Genomic DNA, 17,585 nt, shown 5'->3' on the forward strand with positions numbered 1-17,585 from the left:
CCCACATCATCCATGTACCTAGCTTTAGGTGTCGGATTCAATTTATAGACATTGTTGGTAGTTGCATAAACACAGCTCTACTTCATTAGGTGGTTTGTCCAATCAGACATGCCAATGCAGCTCAATAAGAAGTCTTTGCAAGGCAGGTGCTCTAGGCAGTTGCCTACCTCTTGAGTTTAGATCCACTGAGCTGAACACCAAAGCAATAACAGGACCGAATGTAATACAAGTGTGGTGTAGCAAGGTCCATTTATTAAAAAAGTGCCAATTTCTATTGAAATTTGCACTTTTTTTATAAATATAAAATCAAAAGTACTATTCAACCATAACGCACTTCAACATAATGAAGTGCTTTAGGGATGTGGAAAAATATATTCAAAGAAAATGTCCTGGATCCATTTTTTGCTTAATCCATTTATTAACGATCTTGGAAAGAGCACTGAACGTCATATGTATTTACAGATGACACCAATTAGATAAGAACATAGAAAAAGAGGCTCATATCAAATGGAATATGATATCAAAAAAACAGATACATACAAGACAACAATAAAACAAAAAAAAAATGTAGATTACAAAAATGTAGATTACAGTTAGTAAATGCCATTTATTTAGCACTGACCAACTGAAATTGTACATATAGCAGCAAGCAAGGGTTATTTGCAGTAACAAAGAAGATATGGAATGATTGACTAAAAGACCAGAACATTCAAATTCAATAGACTGATTTACACAAGACCTGGAAGTTTTTTTATTTGTATTTTTACAGGTACAAAGGGTAAAAACTGTTAAAAGAGGCACTATTCTGCTTCATAACCACTCCAGTCACTTTGTAATTCGACGAAAGCAACAAAGATACCATGGCACCATAATAACCACAATAATCTATAGTGCATATGGTGATCAAAGTGTGATTTTTACCTAGGAATTGTTAATGGTGTGCTTAAAGGACCACTATAGGCACCCAGACCACTTCAGCTCAATGAAGCGGTCTGGGTGCCAGGTCCATCTAGGGTTAACCATGCTCCTGTAAACATAGTAGTTTCAGAGAAACTGCTATGTTTACATTAGGGTTATTCCGGTCTCTAGTGGCTGTCTCATTGACAGCTGCTAGAGGCGTTTCCGCGATTCTCACTGTGATTTTCTCACTGATTGAATGCACGCATGGCTCTTGCCGCACATGCGGCGGATGACGTTGGAAGAGGGAGGAGAGTCCCCAGCGCTGGAGAAAGGTAAGCGTTTAACCCCTTCCAGCCCGGGAGTGGTACCCTGAGGGTTAAGCTTCCTTAAAGCGGCACTGTCATGCCGAACTTACCTTTCCTCAATCTCTTCCTCTTCTCCCCCTCTCTCGGGATCTGTTATTCTTTTCTTCCTGTCTTCTTTAGTTTTCTTTAAAATCATAAGACAAAGTAGGGACTCTGTCTTATGGAGGATTCCTCCGCTTGACCAGCTCTGACCAGCGGAGGAGCAAAGTGTGCTTCATTTCCGCTGGTCAGACCAGTTTTCCCATGATCCCTAGCTTTCCTCCCAGTTCCCACAATGCTTCCTGACAGTATTGCCGAACGTCCTGTCACTTAGACAGAACGCCGGCAAAACTGCCGAATTGCATCCTAACAGAATGAGCACTGTTTCTCCATTGGTGTTAGGATGCAATTCGGTACTTTGTTCGGATCGGAATTTCATTCAAATGAATGAAACTCCGATCCTATTCATTGCTGTGGCTGCATCTTGCAGCCGCTTAGTAGATAACTCCCTAATTCCCACGGTATCAGGGAGCTATCTACTAAAAGGCTGAAAGACCTAAATTGGTCTTTCAGCCAAATTTACTAACACTAAGTAAAAATGACTTGGTATTAGTAAATAATATGCCCCTACTCGCTATACCGCGAGTAGGGGCATGTCTAGTAAGCAGTGAGCAGCCTGTGGCTGCTCACTGTAAAAAAAAAAATAAAAAAACATATTGCCCCCCACCCCTAAACGACGGGTGGGGGCTGTAAAGTAAAATAAGGGAGGGAGACCTATTGTCCCCCCCCCCCCAGCCCCCACCCCTGAGCGGTGGGTGGGGGCCATAAAGATAATGAGGGGGGGGGGGGCCTACTGTCCTCCCCCCCCGGCCCCCACCCCTGGGCCGCGGGTGGGGGCCATAATGGTAATAAAGGGGGGGAGGGACCTACTGTCCTCCCCCCCGGCCCCCACCCCTGGGCGGCGGGGGTGGGGGCCATGATAGTAGTAGGGAGGGGGGGGGGGACCTACTGTCCTCCCCCCCGGCCCCCACCCCTGGCCGGCGGGTGGGGGCCATAATGGTAATAAGAGGGGGGGGGACCTACTGTCCTCCCCCCCCGGCCCCCACCCCTGGGCGGCGGGTGGGGGCCGAGGGGGGGGGACCTACTGTCCTCCCCCCCCGGCCCCCACCCCTGGGCGGCGGGTGGGGGCCATAATGGTAATAAGAGGGGGGGACCTACTGTCCTCCCCCCCCGGCCCCTACACCCCTGGGCGGCGGGTGGGGGCCATAATAGTAGTAGGGGGGGGGACCTACTGTCCTCCCCCCCGGCCCCCACCCCTGGCCGGCGGGTGGGGGCCATAATGGTAATAAGAGGGGGGGGGACCTACTGTCCTCCCCCCCCCGGCCCCCACCCCTGGGCGGCGGGGGGGGGCCATCATAGTAATAAGGAGGGGGGTGGCCTACTGCCCCCCCCGGCCCCCACCCCTGGGCGGCGGGTGGGGGCACTAAGTAAATCCCCCCCCCCCCCCCCCATCAAGGTGACTAGGGGTGCCCAAGCCCCTAGTCACCCACCCCCCACCCAAATAAAAAATGCCCCTACCTACCCCCCCTCACCCTAAAAAATAGTGAGGGGGGAATAAAATTGCTAACCTGTAAAGTAAAATTAAACTTACCATTCGACGTCTTCTTTTTTCTAAAATCTTCATTTTTCAGCCCCAAAAAAGGCCAAATAAAAAACCATCATAGCCGTCGAACTAAAAATAAAAAAAAAACCCGACGAAAAAGAAAAAACCCGAGCGCACATAAAAATAATCCATCTTCACCCATGGAGTGCTCCGCGCAGACTGAGCTCCGCAGGGCGGGGCAAGGCTTATAAAGCCTTGCCCCGCCCTGCAATTAGCCTAAGAACACTCTGATTGGTGGGTTTAAGCAAATCACAGTGCTCTGTGTCATTTTACAAGCGTGGGAAAATTCCAAAGAACTTTCCCACACTTGTAAAATGACACAGAGCACTGTGATTGGATGGATTTCAAGCCATCCAATCACAGTGCTCTGTGTCATTTTACAAGCGTGGGAAAATTCCAAAGAACTTTCCCACGCTTGTAAAATGACAAAGAGCACTCTGATTGGCTTAAACCCACCAATCAGAGTGTTCTTAGGCTAATTGCAGGGCGGGGCAAGGCAGGGCGGGAGCTCAGTCTGCGTGGAGCCCTCCATGGGTGAAGATGGATTATTTTTTTGTGCGCTCGGGTTTTTTCTTTTTCGTCGGGTTTTTTATTTTATTTTTAGTTCGACGGCTATGATTGTTTTTTATTTGGCCTTTTTTGGGGCTGAAAATGAAGATTTTAGAAAAAAGAAGACGTCGAATGGTAAGTTTAATTTTACTTTACAGGTTAGCAATTTTATTCCCCCCTCACTATTTTTTAGGGTGAGGGGGGTAGGTAGGGGCATTTTTTATTTGGGTGGGGGGTGGGTGACTAGGGGCTTGGGCACCCCTAGTCACCTTGATGGGGGGGGGGGGGAAATTTACTTAGTGCCCCCACCCGCCGCCCAGGGGTGGGGGCGGGGGGAGGACAGTAGGTCCCCCCCATTATCGTTATGGCCCCCTCCCGCCGCCCAGGGGTGGGGGCCGGGGGGGAGGACAGTAGGTCCCCCCCCCCTTTTACCATTAGGGCCCCCACCCGCCGCCCAGGGGTGGGGGTCGGGGGCTGGAAGACAGTAGGTCCCCCCCCCCCCTTATTACTATTATGGCCCCCACCCGCCGCCCAGGGGTGGGGGCCGGGGGGGAGGACAGTAGGTCCCCCCTATTACTATTATGGCCCCCACCCGCCGCCCAGGGGTGGGGGCCGGGGGGTGGAGGACAGTAGGTCCCCCCCCCTTATTACTATTATGGCCCCCACCCGCCACCCAGGGGTGGGGGCCGGGGGGGGGGGGAGGACAGTAGGTCCCCCCCCCTATTACTATTATGGCCCCCACCCGCCGCCCAGGGGTGGGGGCCTGAGGGGAGGACAGTAGGTCCCCCCTCATTCCCATTATGGCCCCCACCCGCCGTACAGTAGGTCCCCCGTCCCCCCCTTATTACCCTTTTTTTTTTACAGTGAGCAGCCACAGGCTGCTCACTGTTTAGTGGACATGCCCCTACTCGCGGTATAGCGAGTAGGGGCATTGGGGAGATTTTAATCTCCCTTGTGCTATTATGGGGGTCATATTGACCCCCATAGAGTGAGGAGGGGACCTGGGGGGCTTATGAAGTGGTGGGGAGCACTGCTCCCTGCCGCTTCTGTCTTTACATATTGCAAGGAGGTTGCTGCACGCCGGTAGCTCCCTCCTTGTAATAAACCGAACAAACAAACGAACACTGATACACAGTGTTAGTTTGTTCGTCTGATTTTTTCTATTCATTCATTCGTCTGTCTGATGAATGAATGAATAGGTGAAATTCCCGTTCGCATGTCCAGATGTTTCACTGGGCATGTGCGGGAATCTCAGGGCTATCTAGTGTGGGTAGATGACGTGTCCCACAGGGACTTCACCTACCCACACAAAGATGGCGGCGCCCTGAATATAGATCGAGGCAGAAAATAAAGAATAAAAAATAGGTAATGTGGGGGGCATAGGGGCATTTGGGGGTCGATTGGATGTAGTTGAGGCGGGAGGGGGGTTAAAAAAAAAAACGGAATTCGGCATGACAGTGCCGCTTTAAGACTTTGAGACCTAGTGTTAAAAAACTAAAACATAACTGTTAATCCTTGTCACAAACATAATTGCAACATCTGTTTAGATAAATTGCAAAGTGATCTGAATTAGAAACCACGTTTTAGAACATCTAATCTGAGAAATATAAAAGGAAAATGACGCAGAACTCTAATCAGAGTAGTATCAGCCAAATAAAGTTCATAGGATTAAAAATGGATTAAAATTCCTGTATTTGTAATACCAGAGTTACTGTGCTTCAGCAACAGCTCGGCTACAGGATACAAGATTTTTGCCCTTAAACTGGAGAGGGGGGATGCAAATAAAACAATTAATGCTTAGAGATAAGTTAAAGGACCACTACAGGCACCCAGACCACTTCAGCTTAATGAAGTGGTCTGGGTGCCTGGCCCAGCTAGGATTAATCCTTTCTTCTATAAACATAGTTTCAGAGAAACTGCTATGTTTATAATAGGGTTAATCCAGCCTCTAGCGGCTGTCAATGCGCTTCCACTGTGATTTTCACAGTGTGAAGACGCCAGCGTCCATAGGAAAGCATTGAGTAATGCTTTCCTATGAACTGGCTGAATGCACGCACGGCTCATGACGCGCATGCGCATTCAGCCGATGACAGCGATATGGAGGAGGAGAGGAGGAGGAGGAGAGTTCCCCGCCCGGCGCTGGAAAAAGAGGTACATTTAATCCCTTCCACCCACTAGAGCCCAGCGAGTGTTTTCCTGGCACTATAGTGGTCCTTTAAGTAGGTAACATATTTCTTAAACAGTCATGCTGTATTTTACTATTTTCACTTGATGCTTCACTAGCATTATTTCTGTAAGAGCATTATGGGAGATGTAGTCCAAAACATCTGGAGGGACTAAGGTTTCCCCACCCCTGCTTTAAAGGGCTACTCCAAGCAACATGACCATTTCTGCTTTTAGAAGTAGACAATATGATATGAGTGTTTGTGCAGCTTGAAACACTGCACAGAGATATTTGCCTTTTCTGCCAAGGGCTAGCTGCAAACCTAGCACACGTGACTTCGGCAGCCTGTAACCCTGTTCCCTCTCCAACATCTTTTTCTTTAAGGGACACTAGTCACCCAGACCATTTGAGCTCATTAAAGTGGTCTGGGTGCACTGTCCATCTTAGTGCCGTAATGTAAAACATTGCAGTACTAAACTCTAGCTTAGAGTTTACCAGACTGTGTCCCTTAAATGACACTGGAAATCCTCACGTTCTGCATGAAGACATCCAGCATCAGTAAAATATCCATTGATTCACTGCTTTCCTATGGGGAGGGTATAAAGTGCTTGACGCACATGCGCATTACGTCCCCCTTCACAGGGCAAAAGAGTGTTGAAAATGCAATAAGTTATCTGTCACTTTCTCATCCATGCAAATGAGATCCTCATTAACAAAACGGTTTAGAAGTATTTAGATTAAATGACTGGTCATTTTGTTTCTCGTAAAGAAAATGTGATCTAGGGAAAGGATTGCAACACACGGTGTGGTATACACATCCTGACTGTCAGACCAGCGGATGGCAACAATGAGAAAGGCTTTCTACTTGCATACCCAGTTTTAATTATATATTATAGCCACTCTGGATAAGCTCAGAATTACAAGTTAGGACAAGCAGTTGCAGTCTTGCAATTGTTTACCTTGTAAAACCAGACATGTCAGTACTGTAATTGACAAAAAAAAAAAAAAAGAAGACAACACAGTACTTGTAAAGTTTTGCCACTAGCAAAGAACTAAATATTGCCCCACCTTATGGCACCATAACAACTAAAGCACTATAGTGGTGACGGTGCTTGAATTACAAACATGTGTTCCTGACAGTATAGTTTTAAAAGTGCCATTTAGGTGGCCAACAGCCCCTCTCTTTTAAATGCTGTGCCAATTAGCATCTGCTCATAGAGATGCATTTATTCAGCACCTCTATGCAGAGCGTGGAGACACTGAACGTCAGTGCCGTGCACTGTGCAGCACTGCCCCAGGAGGCACTGCTAGCGGCCGTCTGAGTAACTCATTGGAGGTGTCACTAGGTAGAAAGTAAACACTCTGAATAGGCAGTGTTTACATTAAAAAGCATGCAGGGACAGGCTATACACACCAGAACAACTACATCTTAATGTAGCTGTACAAGTGACTTTAGTGAATACTACTACTAAAAAGTACAGTAAATACAGTGTCTAATGCAAAATCTGTAATAAAGATATATAGTGCAGACTATCTGATAACACTGAGGTAGAGATACAATAGCGTGTTTGGGAGAGAACTTGCATGTACCAGAGCCCCATCACCCCTGGCTATTAGTTTGAATAGCTCCACTTGAGAGGGATACTTCCCACAGCTTTAGGTAAGGTATCATATATATATCTAGTATATCTGTGCAGTACAAGAGGAATAGAGAGGCAAGGACCCCCAATTGAATAGTATCTAAAACAATTTATTGAACATAAAAAGTTAAAAACTTTGGTGGTGGGTTTGCCAGCAATGAACCCACAACTCAACAAGCATAAGACAATACACAAGACGCCAACAGCCTGCAGTCACTTCCTAGTATCAGCATTTCTCCGATCACGTGACAATCCAGGTCCGCCTCTCAATGACGTCCTCTGTGACGCATTTCACCCGCTTCCCCGGGATTCTTCCTCTTCATTGAGAGGCGGAGCCAGCTTGGGCAGATAAGGAGGTCTTGGATGAGCAGGATGTGAACACTGGGATTTTAGAAGGATTCAAGTGGGACAGGCCTGCCACTTTCGATGACTCATGGAAGCCCAGTGTGTCTGCAGCGGTTGATACCTCCGCACTCTGTAGGTATGTCCTTGGTGAGTAATTGAGAGCACTCTATCCCCCATCGGTAATAAATTACACTGGTTCATAGGTCCTGCAAATGTGGTCTCTGGGACCTATGCCAAGAAAAAGTTCCTTGCTAGGCCCAGGAATATAAGCAGTGTAGAGTCTTTGATGTGGATTGGTGTTTTCTCCCTCACCACTGCAAGGAGGTGGGCCTTATTCTGAAGCAATTTGATGGGACAATGAGGTCTAAAGTTGTGGTAAGCTGCTTTTGGTAAGCAAAACATGCCTTCCAGGTTTATAAGTTTAGTTTGTTTGGGAAATAATAAAGCAAAAAAAAGTCACCTAATGAAGTTTGGTAGGCCCGTATGGCCCAGAGTCTCCAGTATAACTTTGATCTTTAAATTGTAATGTCTCCTCTAATACTCCAAAACACCCAACCTCACAGAGGCACCAAGTTTGTGTTGCTGGAATTCTTCAAGTTTCGATTCCACTGAAGACAGCCTGGAGTCATGAGTGCTAGTAAAGGCCTCTATATGCATGATCCTCGAGGAGACTCCCTCTATGGCATCCGTAAAGTGGGCTATGTGCGCTGTGATGCTTGAGTGGAGCTCAGCCAATATATATTTCATCAGGGCCTCGGGGATTGGTTCCTTGTTCTCTCTGGTGCATTGGGTTTAGTCCCTGGCATCAAGCCAAATGAGGCCCCCTTTCCCGGGTCAAAGGAGATATCATCTGAAGAGAAGGAAGAACCTTTTATCATGCAGCACCATATTATCCCATGCGCTCCCATGGGAGCTCTGGAGAAGGACCCCAATATTCTTGGCTGGTATGCCCTTTATCACGCTTTAATCTTCCAGTTTTCCGGACCATTGTACCCTTTAGTATATAAGTAGGGTATTCTGGAAGGCTCTGTGCTCAAATTCAACCAAGAAAACAGATTCCACTTAATAGTAAGGCACAAAGTTAGTGTGTCTGTTATAGCTCCACCACCCAGAGTGTTCCATGTATATTGCCAAAACTACAAAATGGCTGACTTGAAAAGAACACTACAATCTTTTATACAATTTCCAGTATTTATATTGGCAGCCATAGCAGCCCATTAATAAAGTGTTTAACCAGGAAAGGTAGTGCTGTCAATATTGGAAAGATTAGTACAGATAGTAATACAGCAGAAGAACCAATTATATTATTGTGAGGAAGCCACGCATTTTGACAAACACCGAGGTGCAATACCCAGAAATGGTGACCATTATTCATTGAAACTGCCACTTCAACTACATTTACATGGCAATAAGTCTACCGAATGCCAGGCACCACTCGAAACCTGATAAAACATTCCAAATACATGGCAGAGAATTCTAAACAGCAAGCTCCAGATTAGCATTGGATGAAAAGTGCAGCTTATATTGTATTCTATTACTAATGGGTTTCTTTATACAGTCATTTTCCATGAGACTTCACCTTTAAAAAGATATTGCACATGGTTTACTCGCATTTGGCAGGGGGGTTTCCTCTGCAAATGAAGGTGTAAACCAGTTACTAGACATGTTTAGCTATTATTAACTTTTTTTTTTTTTTTTTTTTAAGAACCATTCTGCAACAGCCTAGACTCCGCGTCTCATAAAATAGGTTGTGCACAGACCATATGCCTTTTGCTGAGAGACATTTATTTCATTATCTTATCACAGTGGTGAAAGATTCATGGCACTAATGGCCAGGTGTGCTAGCAGAACCTAGGCAACAAACAATGCATTATCTTTCATGGAAAGAAAAAAAATATATATATCTGCATCACATACAGACACCCAGATAATGCCTTCCAGCTGTCGTAACAGGTTAAAATAGCATTTGAGTGCCATTTATTGTAAAGAAGAAAGGAGCACAGTTGAACAGGCTGCATTGGAGAAGCGGTTTTGTTAATAGCATTTTGTCATTCACAATATTGCCCTAAACCATGCAAGAAAACTAAAAAGTCTAATTCTAAATTAAAAAAAAAAAAAAAATCCCACTGCAGGGAGTACGGTAAATTCTCGTTAGGCTGGATAAGCAATGTGAAAAATACAGCTCATAAATATTTGGGGTGCTAAGTTTAACTATGACTGATCTTTATCAGTACATCAAAAAAAGAACCAGAAGTAACATTTTCATCCCAGGCAGCATTGGGACACTATAGTGCTGAAATACAAAAACAAAATTAATAAAATAAATCATTGTTTAGATTTAGAGAATGCACCCACAATGAACTTGCATGTATTTAATTAAAAGTTGCAGTTTTCTTGTCTGAAGACTCTACAAGCCCTCTCCTAACCCAGCCCAGACTTTCTGTGGCTGTCCAATCACAGACTTTCAAATTCAGCTCAATGAGAAGCAAGACAGATGCTCCAAGCAATTGCTGCCTCTTGAATTTTGCTCCACTGAGCTAAACAACCAGGAAGTAACAGGACTGGTTGTCTTTACAAAAGCGCCAATTTTTAAAATTGAAATCTGAACTTTAAAAAAAAAATAAAAAATAAAAAAGGAAACCACATAAAGCACTTGAGCAAGCAGAGGTCCTATTATAGGTGTCTGGAAAGTCCCTTTTAGGCACGATTAAAGGATACCTGTCATAACTCTGGAAATTACAAAGTTGAATTAAAAAGCATTGAAATTAGTCAACCTGTGTTAACCAACTTTTCATGTGGTGCAAGGTTTCCTTTTAAACTTGGATTAAAGATTTAGCAAAGGAAATCACAATCCAAATCAGCGCAGGTACAGCCAGGGCACACAATGCAAATGAGGATAAACAGTCTGTTACTCTTCTACCTATGTTCACAGACATGGCTTACAGAGACACAAGATGGAGCCACCCAGTTGCAGGACAGAAGTTTGGATTTCTACATTTAATTTGACATTTGCTAAATATATGAGATAAGAACACAATAAAAATATTGGGAATGGACAGTTGCCATTTAATGCCATAACACTATTGTTTCAAACCAGCTATCTTAGTATGTCTTCTCAATCCTTTTATCTCATTTCCATCAAACAGTCTAGAAACATTTGCAAATGTTTAATTTCTACCTTATAGAATGCATTAGGGATTGATGGATACATGTTGTACACCTACAGGCACTCAAGATGAAAATAGAGCTAGAACACTGCTTACTTAAAAACACCTTAATATATAAGCTTATTAAGAATGAACACTCCAAGCATTACAACTGCCTATTGTATCAGTTAGCAGGCTAAGCAAAAGACCAAGTGCCTGTGTAAATTTGACAGCAGAGTTGCAAAACAGCTGATTTATACTGTAAGGGCCCTCACTGCACCCTATAAGCATTCAATGGGACATAAATGCTGGGAAATCATGACTAGACAGACTGTGCCCATTGCCTCCTAGCACCATAACAAATAACTATAAATAAAACTGGATATATTCTGTAGAGAATTATCAAGGTGTACACGATAAAAAGTGTAGCACGGTTTTCTAAGCATCATAATGACTATCTTAAAGAAATACTATAGAAATATTTTAGGAATACAAAACTTTATGCCAAACACTTTAGTGTCCCTCTGCACCCCATTACCCCCATGCAATGTAAAGTGTGTGGGGGGGGGGGGAGGGGGAACAGGGTCCCTCAACATTTAATCGGACGACTCCTCTGTTGACTATAGGTTAATCCGGGAAACGAATGGGCATGTGCGGCCCAAAAATTAGGCCTTTACCATAGGAAAGCATTGGATTGATGTCTTCCTACAGTGTTTTCAAGACGCTAGAGGTTCTCAAGTAAAGCATTGTTTCATGAAGTCAAACGCCATGAAACTACAGGAAGTGCCTCTAGTGGTTATCAGGTAGACAGCCAGTAGCCAGAGGCAGTCTTACCCATGCAATATACAAACTGCAGTTTCTCGAAAACTGCAATGGTTTACACTGCAGTTAAGGGAACAGGGACGCAGCAATCCAATTAGATGAAGTGGTCTGGGTACCTATATTGTCCCTTTAATGTAATTATTTTGGTGCATAGACTGATTGTGCAGTCTGACCAAAGTAAAGATTACAGTTTCTCGGAAAAGACATTGCTTAACATTTGTCAGTTAATTTGTGTTCAGACAACCACTACAGACACTTCCCCCTTGACAAACTTGGAAGTTTGAATCTAGAATCTGATAATTCTTCTCATAGGGAAGCATTGGTATAACACTTTGCTACAAGTAGCACCCGATTGGTGCAGCATGACAGTTGCCGCGCATGCACCAAAGGGTGATGATATTATGATGGGTGAGGTGGCTGCCTTGACAAGAACTAGACAGAGGTGGATTAAAGGTGAGCAATATTTCTTTAGATTTCAAAAAAGGGGAGGAGGGGCTAAATGTGCTAAAAGGAGCATTAACTTTATGAATAAATATATTCATTACATTAGCATGTTCCTTTAAAAATTAAGTATCCAACTCTGTTTATTAGCTTGAACCATTAACCAGGAATTACAAAATACTAAAGGTTTGTTATTGCAACTGTAAACTTAAATGAATCGTCTTTAATCCCCATGACATTTGCGTAATACAGCATATTTTCTAAACTCTGTCAAACAGTGACATTTAGATTTAGCAATTTCTTTAAATTAAGTGAAGGATAATTAGTTTACCAACTTAAGACATTAGTCTTCACAGTAAATAAACAGATTGCATAGTGAACATCAAATCACAATTTAATTTCCACCATTATATTGGAAAATTGCACCAACAGTAATTAGTCAATTTAATGCAAACTGTTTAACGAACACTATAATGTTAACTATACAAACTGGTATTATTAATGCTATAGGGTTCTGATAACTTAAGATGTTCGCGCCCCAGTTAAATGGGGGGAAATTAATAGTATTTACTCAACTTTCTTCCCCCAGCACGCCTGTTTCAGTACAGCCACACTGCCTTCCCAGTGAGATCAATTCTGCAGGGACAGTCTCTTTGCCCCAAAACCACTTATTTACACAGGTAATCGATAGATGCCTTTCTTTTAATGCTCGACCAGCAAGGAGCCATGTAAAGAATCAGCTTACATTACAGCCTAGTAGGCAAGCGTGCTCCATCACCGGACCACAAAGCAGGGGTTATACAGCCAACTCTGGCCCTGGATCAGATCCCAGAAAAAACAGGAAACTCCTTGTAACAACACTTGAGATATTGGCGCTATGTTTCAGCATCTTGCCATTCCTAACATGGCTCTCTTTTTGGATCCAAAGGCCTTCTCCTTAATCCCTGAGGGGTAAGTGTTGCTTTATGGTAGCACTATAGGGCAAGACACCATATTCTTCACATCTCACTACCAGGAGTTACACAGATCCACTCTACAAATGAGGAGGTCTTTGGATTCGGTCACTCAGCAATTGATTGAGGTTGGTATGGAACACTCTTGAATTGCACCAAGATCACCAACCCATTAAGGACTTTTCTGTTTTACAATTGTCCTTATCAACAAAGGCATAAATCTTTCTTAAAGGAACACTATGGTGACAGCAATACAAACATGTATTCCTGTCAATATAGCTGTAATATCACTATTTAGGCCCCCAAACTCCCAGTAACCTATGTAAAAGACGAGATTACTCATCTTTATTCCAGCGCTGTGTGGGTCCACCAGCACTGGATCCCCCCCAATCTGCCTCCTTGGCTGTGATCATCAATATTGACAATCTCAGCCAAACCAATGCTTTCCCATAGGAAAGCATTAGGAGGCTATTGTGCCTTCGTGGCAAAACACTGCACTGACCAATCAGCATCTCCTCATAGATATGCATTAAATCAATACACCCACCTATGAGGAATGCTCAGGGTTTCCATGCAGAGCGACTGAGTCTGAGTGGATGCCACTAAAAAGGCAGTGTTTACATTAAAAACCCTGCAGGGACTGGCTATACTGACCAGAACAACTACATTAAGCTGTAGTTATTCTGGTGACTATAGTGTTACTTTAAGGTGGTAGGCATTTTTAAGGCGCCTCATGAGCTTATGGGTTTTCCTTCAATGGGCATGTGGAATCTCACTAAAGTGGTTCTCTTCCTCCCTCAAGAAAAAGATAATCTACTCTCAGGGACTATCTTCACACATGGCCTCTTGTTTTTCTTACATTACTCTTTATTGCTCAACTGTTTTTTGTTTATTTTTTAAAGATATGTGATGCATGGAAAATCAATGTATCATATGCTACGATCTTTTTATCCAAACTTCGCTAGCCATCATTACTTTTGCTGAAGCTTGGAATATACCACGTCCTCGTTAACTGCCTCAACTTACACACCCCAAAACTTCCCTGATGCACCCTTGGTAGGACATAGCCCTTCACAGAAGTCGAGCCTTAAATTATAATTATAGGTGCACTATTTGGTTCACTCCAATATTCAGACTCCTGTGGCCCCACTAGCCTAAACATGTTTCATTGCTATTTTTTTTTTTTTTTTTTACATAATTCTGGTTTTAATTTTTATTATAATAAAATGCGTCGCTGACTAGCTTTGTGAACTTTTCCTAAATACAATTGTTATCCTTGACATTTAAGGTATTGTCTTTGTTTGACGTGCAGTTTCCGCAATAAAAAAAGTACCGGTAATTGACAAAAAAAAGATAAATAGAAACGATACAAGAATGTCCAAGGACAGGTTCTGCCTCTTCGGATCTCAGTTCAAATCCTAAGCATAGTAGACCTATGACCCATATGCAGTAATTGCATCACTCTGCCAGTCAGACATGTCTCATTGAGAAGCACTGAAGCCAATGCTTCTCTATGATTAACATTCACAGCATTCATTTTTGTGATGACGCTGAATGTACAGACCTTTAAAAACCCAAGAGCTTCATGGGGAAAATTTGTCATGTTTCACATTGAAAGGCTGTAGAGACAGGGTTTATGCACCAAAACTAATTCATTAAAATGAAGTCCCTCTAAACGTAGTAAGTGTAGGGGAAAAAATTAATAAATAAATAAAAAATTAGAACCACACAAGACGAACAGCAAAAAAAGTATCGAGAAATTGATACAAAATACAGCAAGCTATCCATAGACAAGTACAACAGAATACAAATAAAACAGGAGGGGGGGGATCTACAATTCCTAGAAATATATGAAAGACACTCAAGGAACAAATTAAGGCCCCAATGCAGTTTTAATCCATTCAGAACATGAATGTGAAATTACTTACCTTTGTATGTGCCTTGTTTGCTGCAAAACTGCAGCTTTTACCTCGACCAGTAACCAAGTTTTCTTAACGGACACACTGGTTTAACGGACACACTGGTTTAAGGGAGCACTGAAAATATTCCATAAACTCTGGTAACGTTTTGGTTTATGGGATATCAAGCCCAGTAGTCCCAACACAGTTGCCTTTAAATGGAGGAAAATTACCAGTAAATATTTACGTTTCAGCCTAGTCATCACTGTTATATACAAGTAGCCTTTAACAATATAATTACAGAATACGGCCCTATTCAGCACAGCATTGGATCATGGTTGACAGAACATTAATTTTAATTATTTGTCAATTTCTAATATTGATGATGTGCTAATTTACAAAGCAGGGCAATTCAATATTTTAAAACTGGAAAAAGGTTTCAAAGAGATTGGAACAGTAATATACCCTTCCAATTAATTATTTTTGTTTTAGATGTTTAAGTGCTGTCTTGTTTCATTTGTTTGTGTCTGTTTTGCTCCAGATCAAGAAATCACCAAACCTTTCTAATTTTAGTGAATAACTAAGGGTTGAGAATTAGATTTCTGAACACATTATGCAAAAATACACGTATTAACGACACTATTTTGAATTTAAGTATCACACACAAAAAAAGCATTATCTCGATGAGAAATGGATCTATATCAAGAAACAGACAAGTCATAAAAGTAAACATAAATATGACAATTTGTATGCGTCACCAGTATGCAGTGAACACAAAAACTACTAGCTAAAGTTACCAAATTATTAAGTCAATACCATTCCTGGCAAGTAATGACTATTAGCTTTTGTTAAAGGAGCGCTCTAAGTATCATAACCACTTCAGTGTGGTGCAATGATTTATGGTCTAAAGGAGTCTCCTGGCACCGTGCATGGTTTTAGATTAGCTTGCCCATTGCTGGCCTCTCTATATAGATGAGCAAGAGAAATAAACATATACTGGTTTTGTTTATATTTGGGACTCCTGGCAACATAACCACTACATGGATTATACTGCCTCTTCAATACAACAAGCCACCAGATACTTTGCCATTATAACAGCACACATCTTCTATACAAATCATTACACTAACAGACTAAACCCTTTTAATGCAATAATTCGGAATGTCACTATTGGCAGATAGCAAGCAAACAGGGCATTTATTAAAGAAACTATGAACTTGTTATGAGCATGCAGCAAATTGAAAGCAAACAATGTTTTTCTGGTAACATGTTCGCTAAGCTGAGGAAATGTTTCCAGAGTAGCTCTTTGAGTGTAAACATTATTCGGAATTTTGGTCACTTAACTCCTGTGACAATCTGTCTCAGTCTATACTGAGGGAAATGGTTCTAAATAAAAAGATGGTTGTCTGACAGGAACTCCCATAACACTCAGCCAGTGTAACAACCACCCCAACCATTTTACGGTGCCAAAACTTGGCCAGCCTTGTTTTAGACATTTAAATGAAGGGTTATATTTTTACAACATCAGGATTACACAATCTTCAACATCTTTGACCGTCTCAGTCTATACCTGGGAGGTGGTAAAAACAGAGATGGCTGGCTGACAGAAGGACTCCCATAACACTCAGTCAACTCTTAACAGCTACAGTGCCAAAACTTAACCATCTCTACTTTAGACACTAATGAGCGAGAAAGTAGTAAAACCTATCAAAGAACAACCAGAGTGAGTTAAAAAAAAAACAACAAAAAAAAACACAACTGGATTAAAATGGTGATCATGGTGGGGTGGGACATCCTGCCTCTCAGTCACTGCCTGGCTGTCTGGGGTGCAGGTGCCAGAATGGTTCCCCTGTCACTGCCAAATGTAGGTAGGTGGGCATTACTTAGGGGTCCAGTACAAAAAAATAATTAAAAAAAACAGGATTAAAATGGTGATCATGGACTTGCTGCCCCCCCGGGAGCTGCCTGGCTGTGCAGGTGCCAGGATGGTGCCCCTGTCAGTGCCCCAGGTAGGTATGTAGGTGGGCATCACCCTGACTATTACCACCCAGGGCTGGGGGGTGTCTAGGCCCAGGCGCAGCCATGATGGAGGCAGTCAGGACTCACCATGTACAGGGTGAAGGGGAAGCAGAGCAGGAAGAGCCAGATGTAGAGGTGCAGGGTGTTGACGAAGGTGCTCTGGTGGGGGTCGTAGTACCAGCCCCCGGTGATGGAAGCCCACACTCCCTGCCGGAGGATCTGCAGAGTCTGAGAGCCCATGGTCCTCCGTCCACCTCCCCCCTCCGGGCCGCCGCCTTCTTCTTCACCTCCCCGTCCGTAACAGAACTGGGACACGGCAGACAGGCCGGGGCGGCCTCACGGCGGCCATTTTATCTCTTCTCAACCCCCCCCGGGATGAAGCTCGGGTCCTCCAGCAACGAGCGGCCTTAGCCCTCAGCAGTCGCTCTACCTCCAGCGTTACCATAGAGTAGAGGCTAGACGGTCTCCTACAGGCAGCGGGGACTTCGCACGGTGTTTATGGCGCCACCTGGCGGTCTCTGATGATAGCGCATCGGCGTTTTCAATAGAAGTGACAGATTGGATGTAGTCGAGCTGTTCTCTAACTACAAAGTCAGAGAGTCAGGAATTTAACCCCTTAAGGACACATGACATGTGTGACATGGCATTCCCTTTTATTCCAAATGTTTGGTCCTTAAGGGGTTAAAATGAATTTCCACGTT

The 17,585-nt window shown here is 43.5% G+C and overlaps 1 protein-coding gene across 2 annotated transcripts in view; it reads right to left on the reverse strand.

Moving 5' to 3' along the window:
- Positions 1–17,339, reverse strand: part of PCNX1 (pecanex 1) — a 101,298-nt gene extending 83,959 nt beyond the window's left edge. For both annotated transcript variants that reach the window (XM_063439591.1, XM_063439590.1), the window contains exon 1: positions 16,972–17,339. In XM_063439591.1, the coding sequence (XP_063295661.1) occupies positions 16,972–17,124 (153 nt within the window). In that variant the 5' untranslated portion in view covers positions 17,125–17,339. The remainder of the gene's footprint in view (positions 1–16,971) is intronic.
- Positions 17,340–17,585: the final 246 nt, after the last annotated feature.

This window comes from Pelobates fuscus, chromosome 13, assembly GCF_036172605.1.
Source record: "Pelobates fuscus isolate aPelFus1 chromosome 13, aPelFus1.pri, whole genome shotgun sequence".
NCBI lineage: Eukaryota > Metazoa > Chordata > Amphibia > Anura > Pelobatidae > Pelobates > Pelobates fuscus.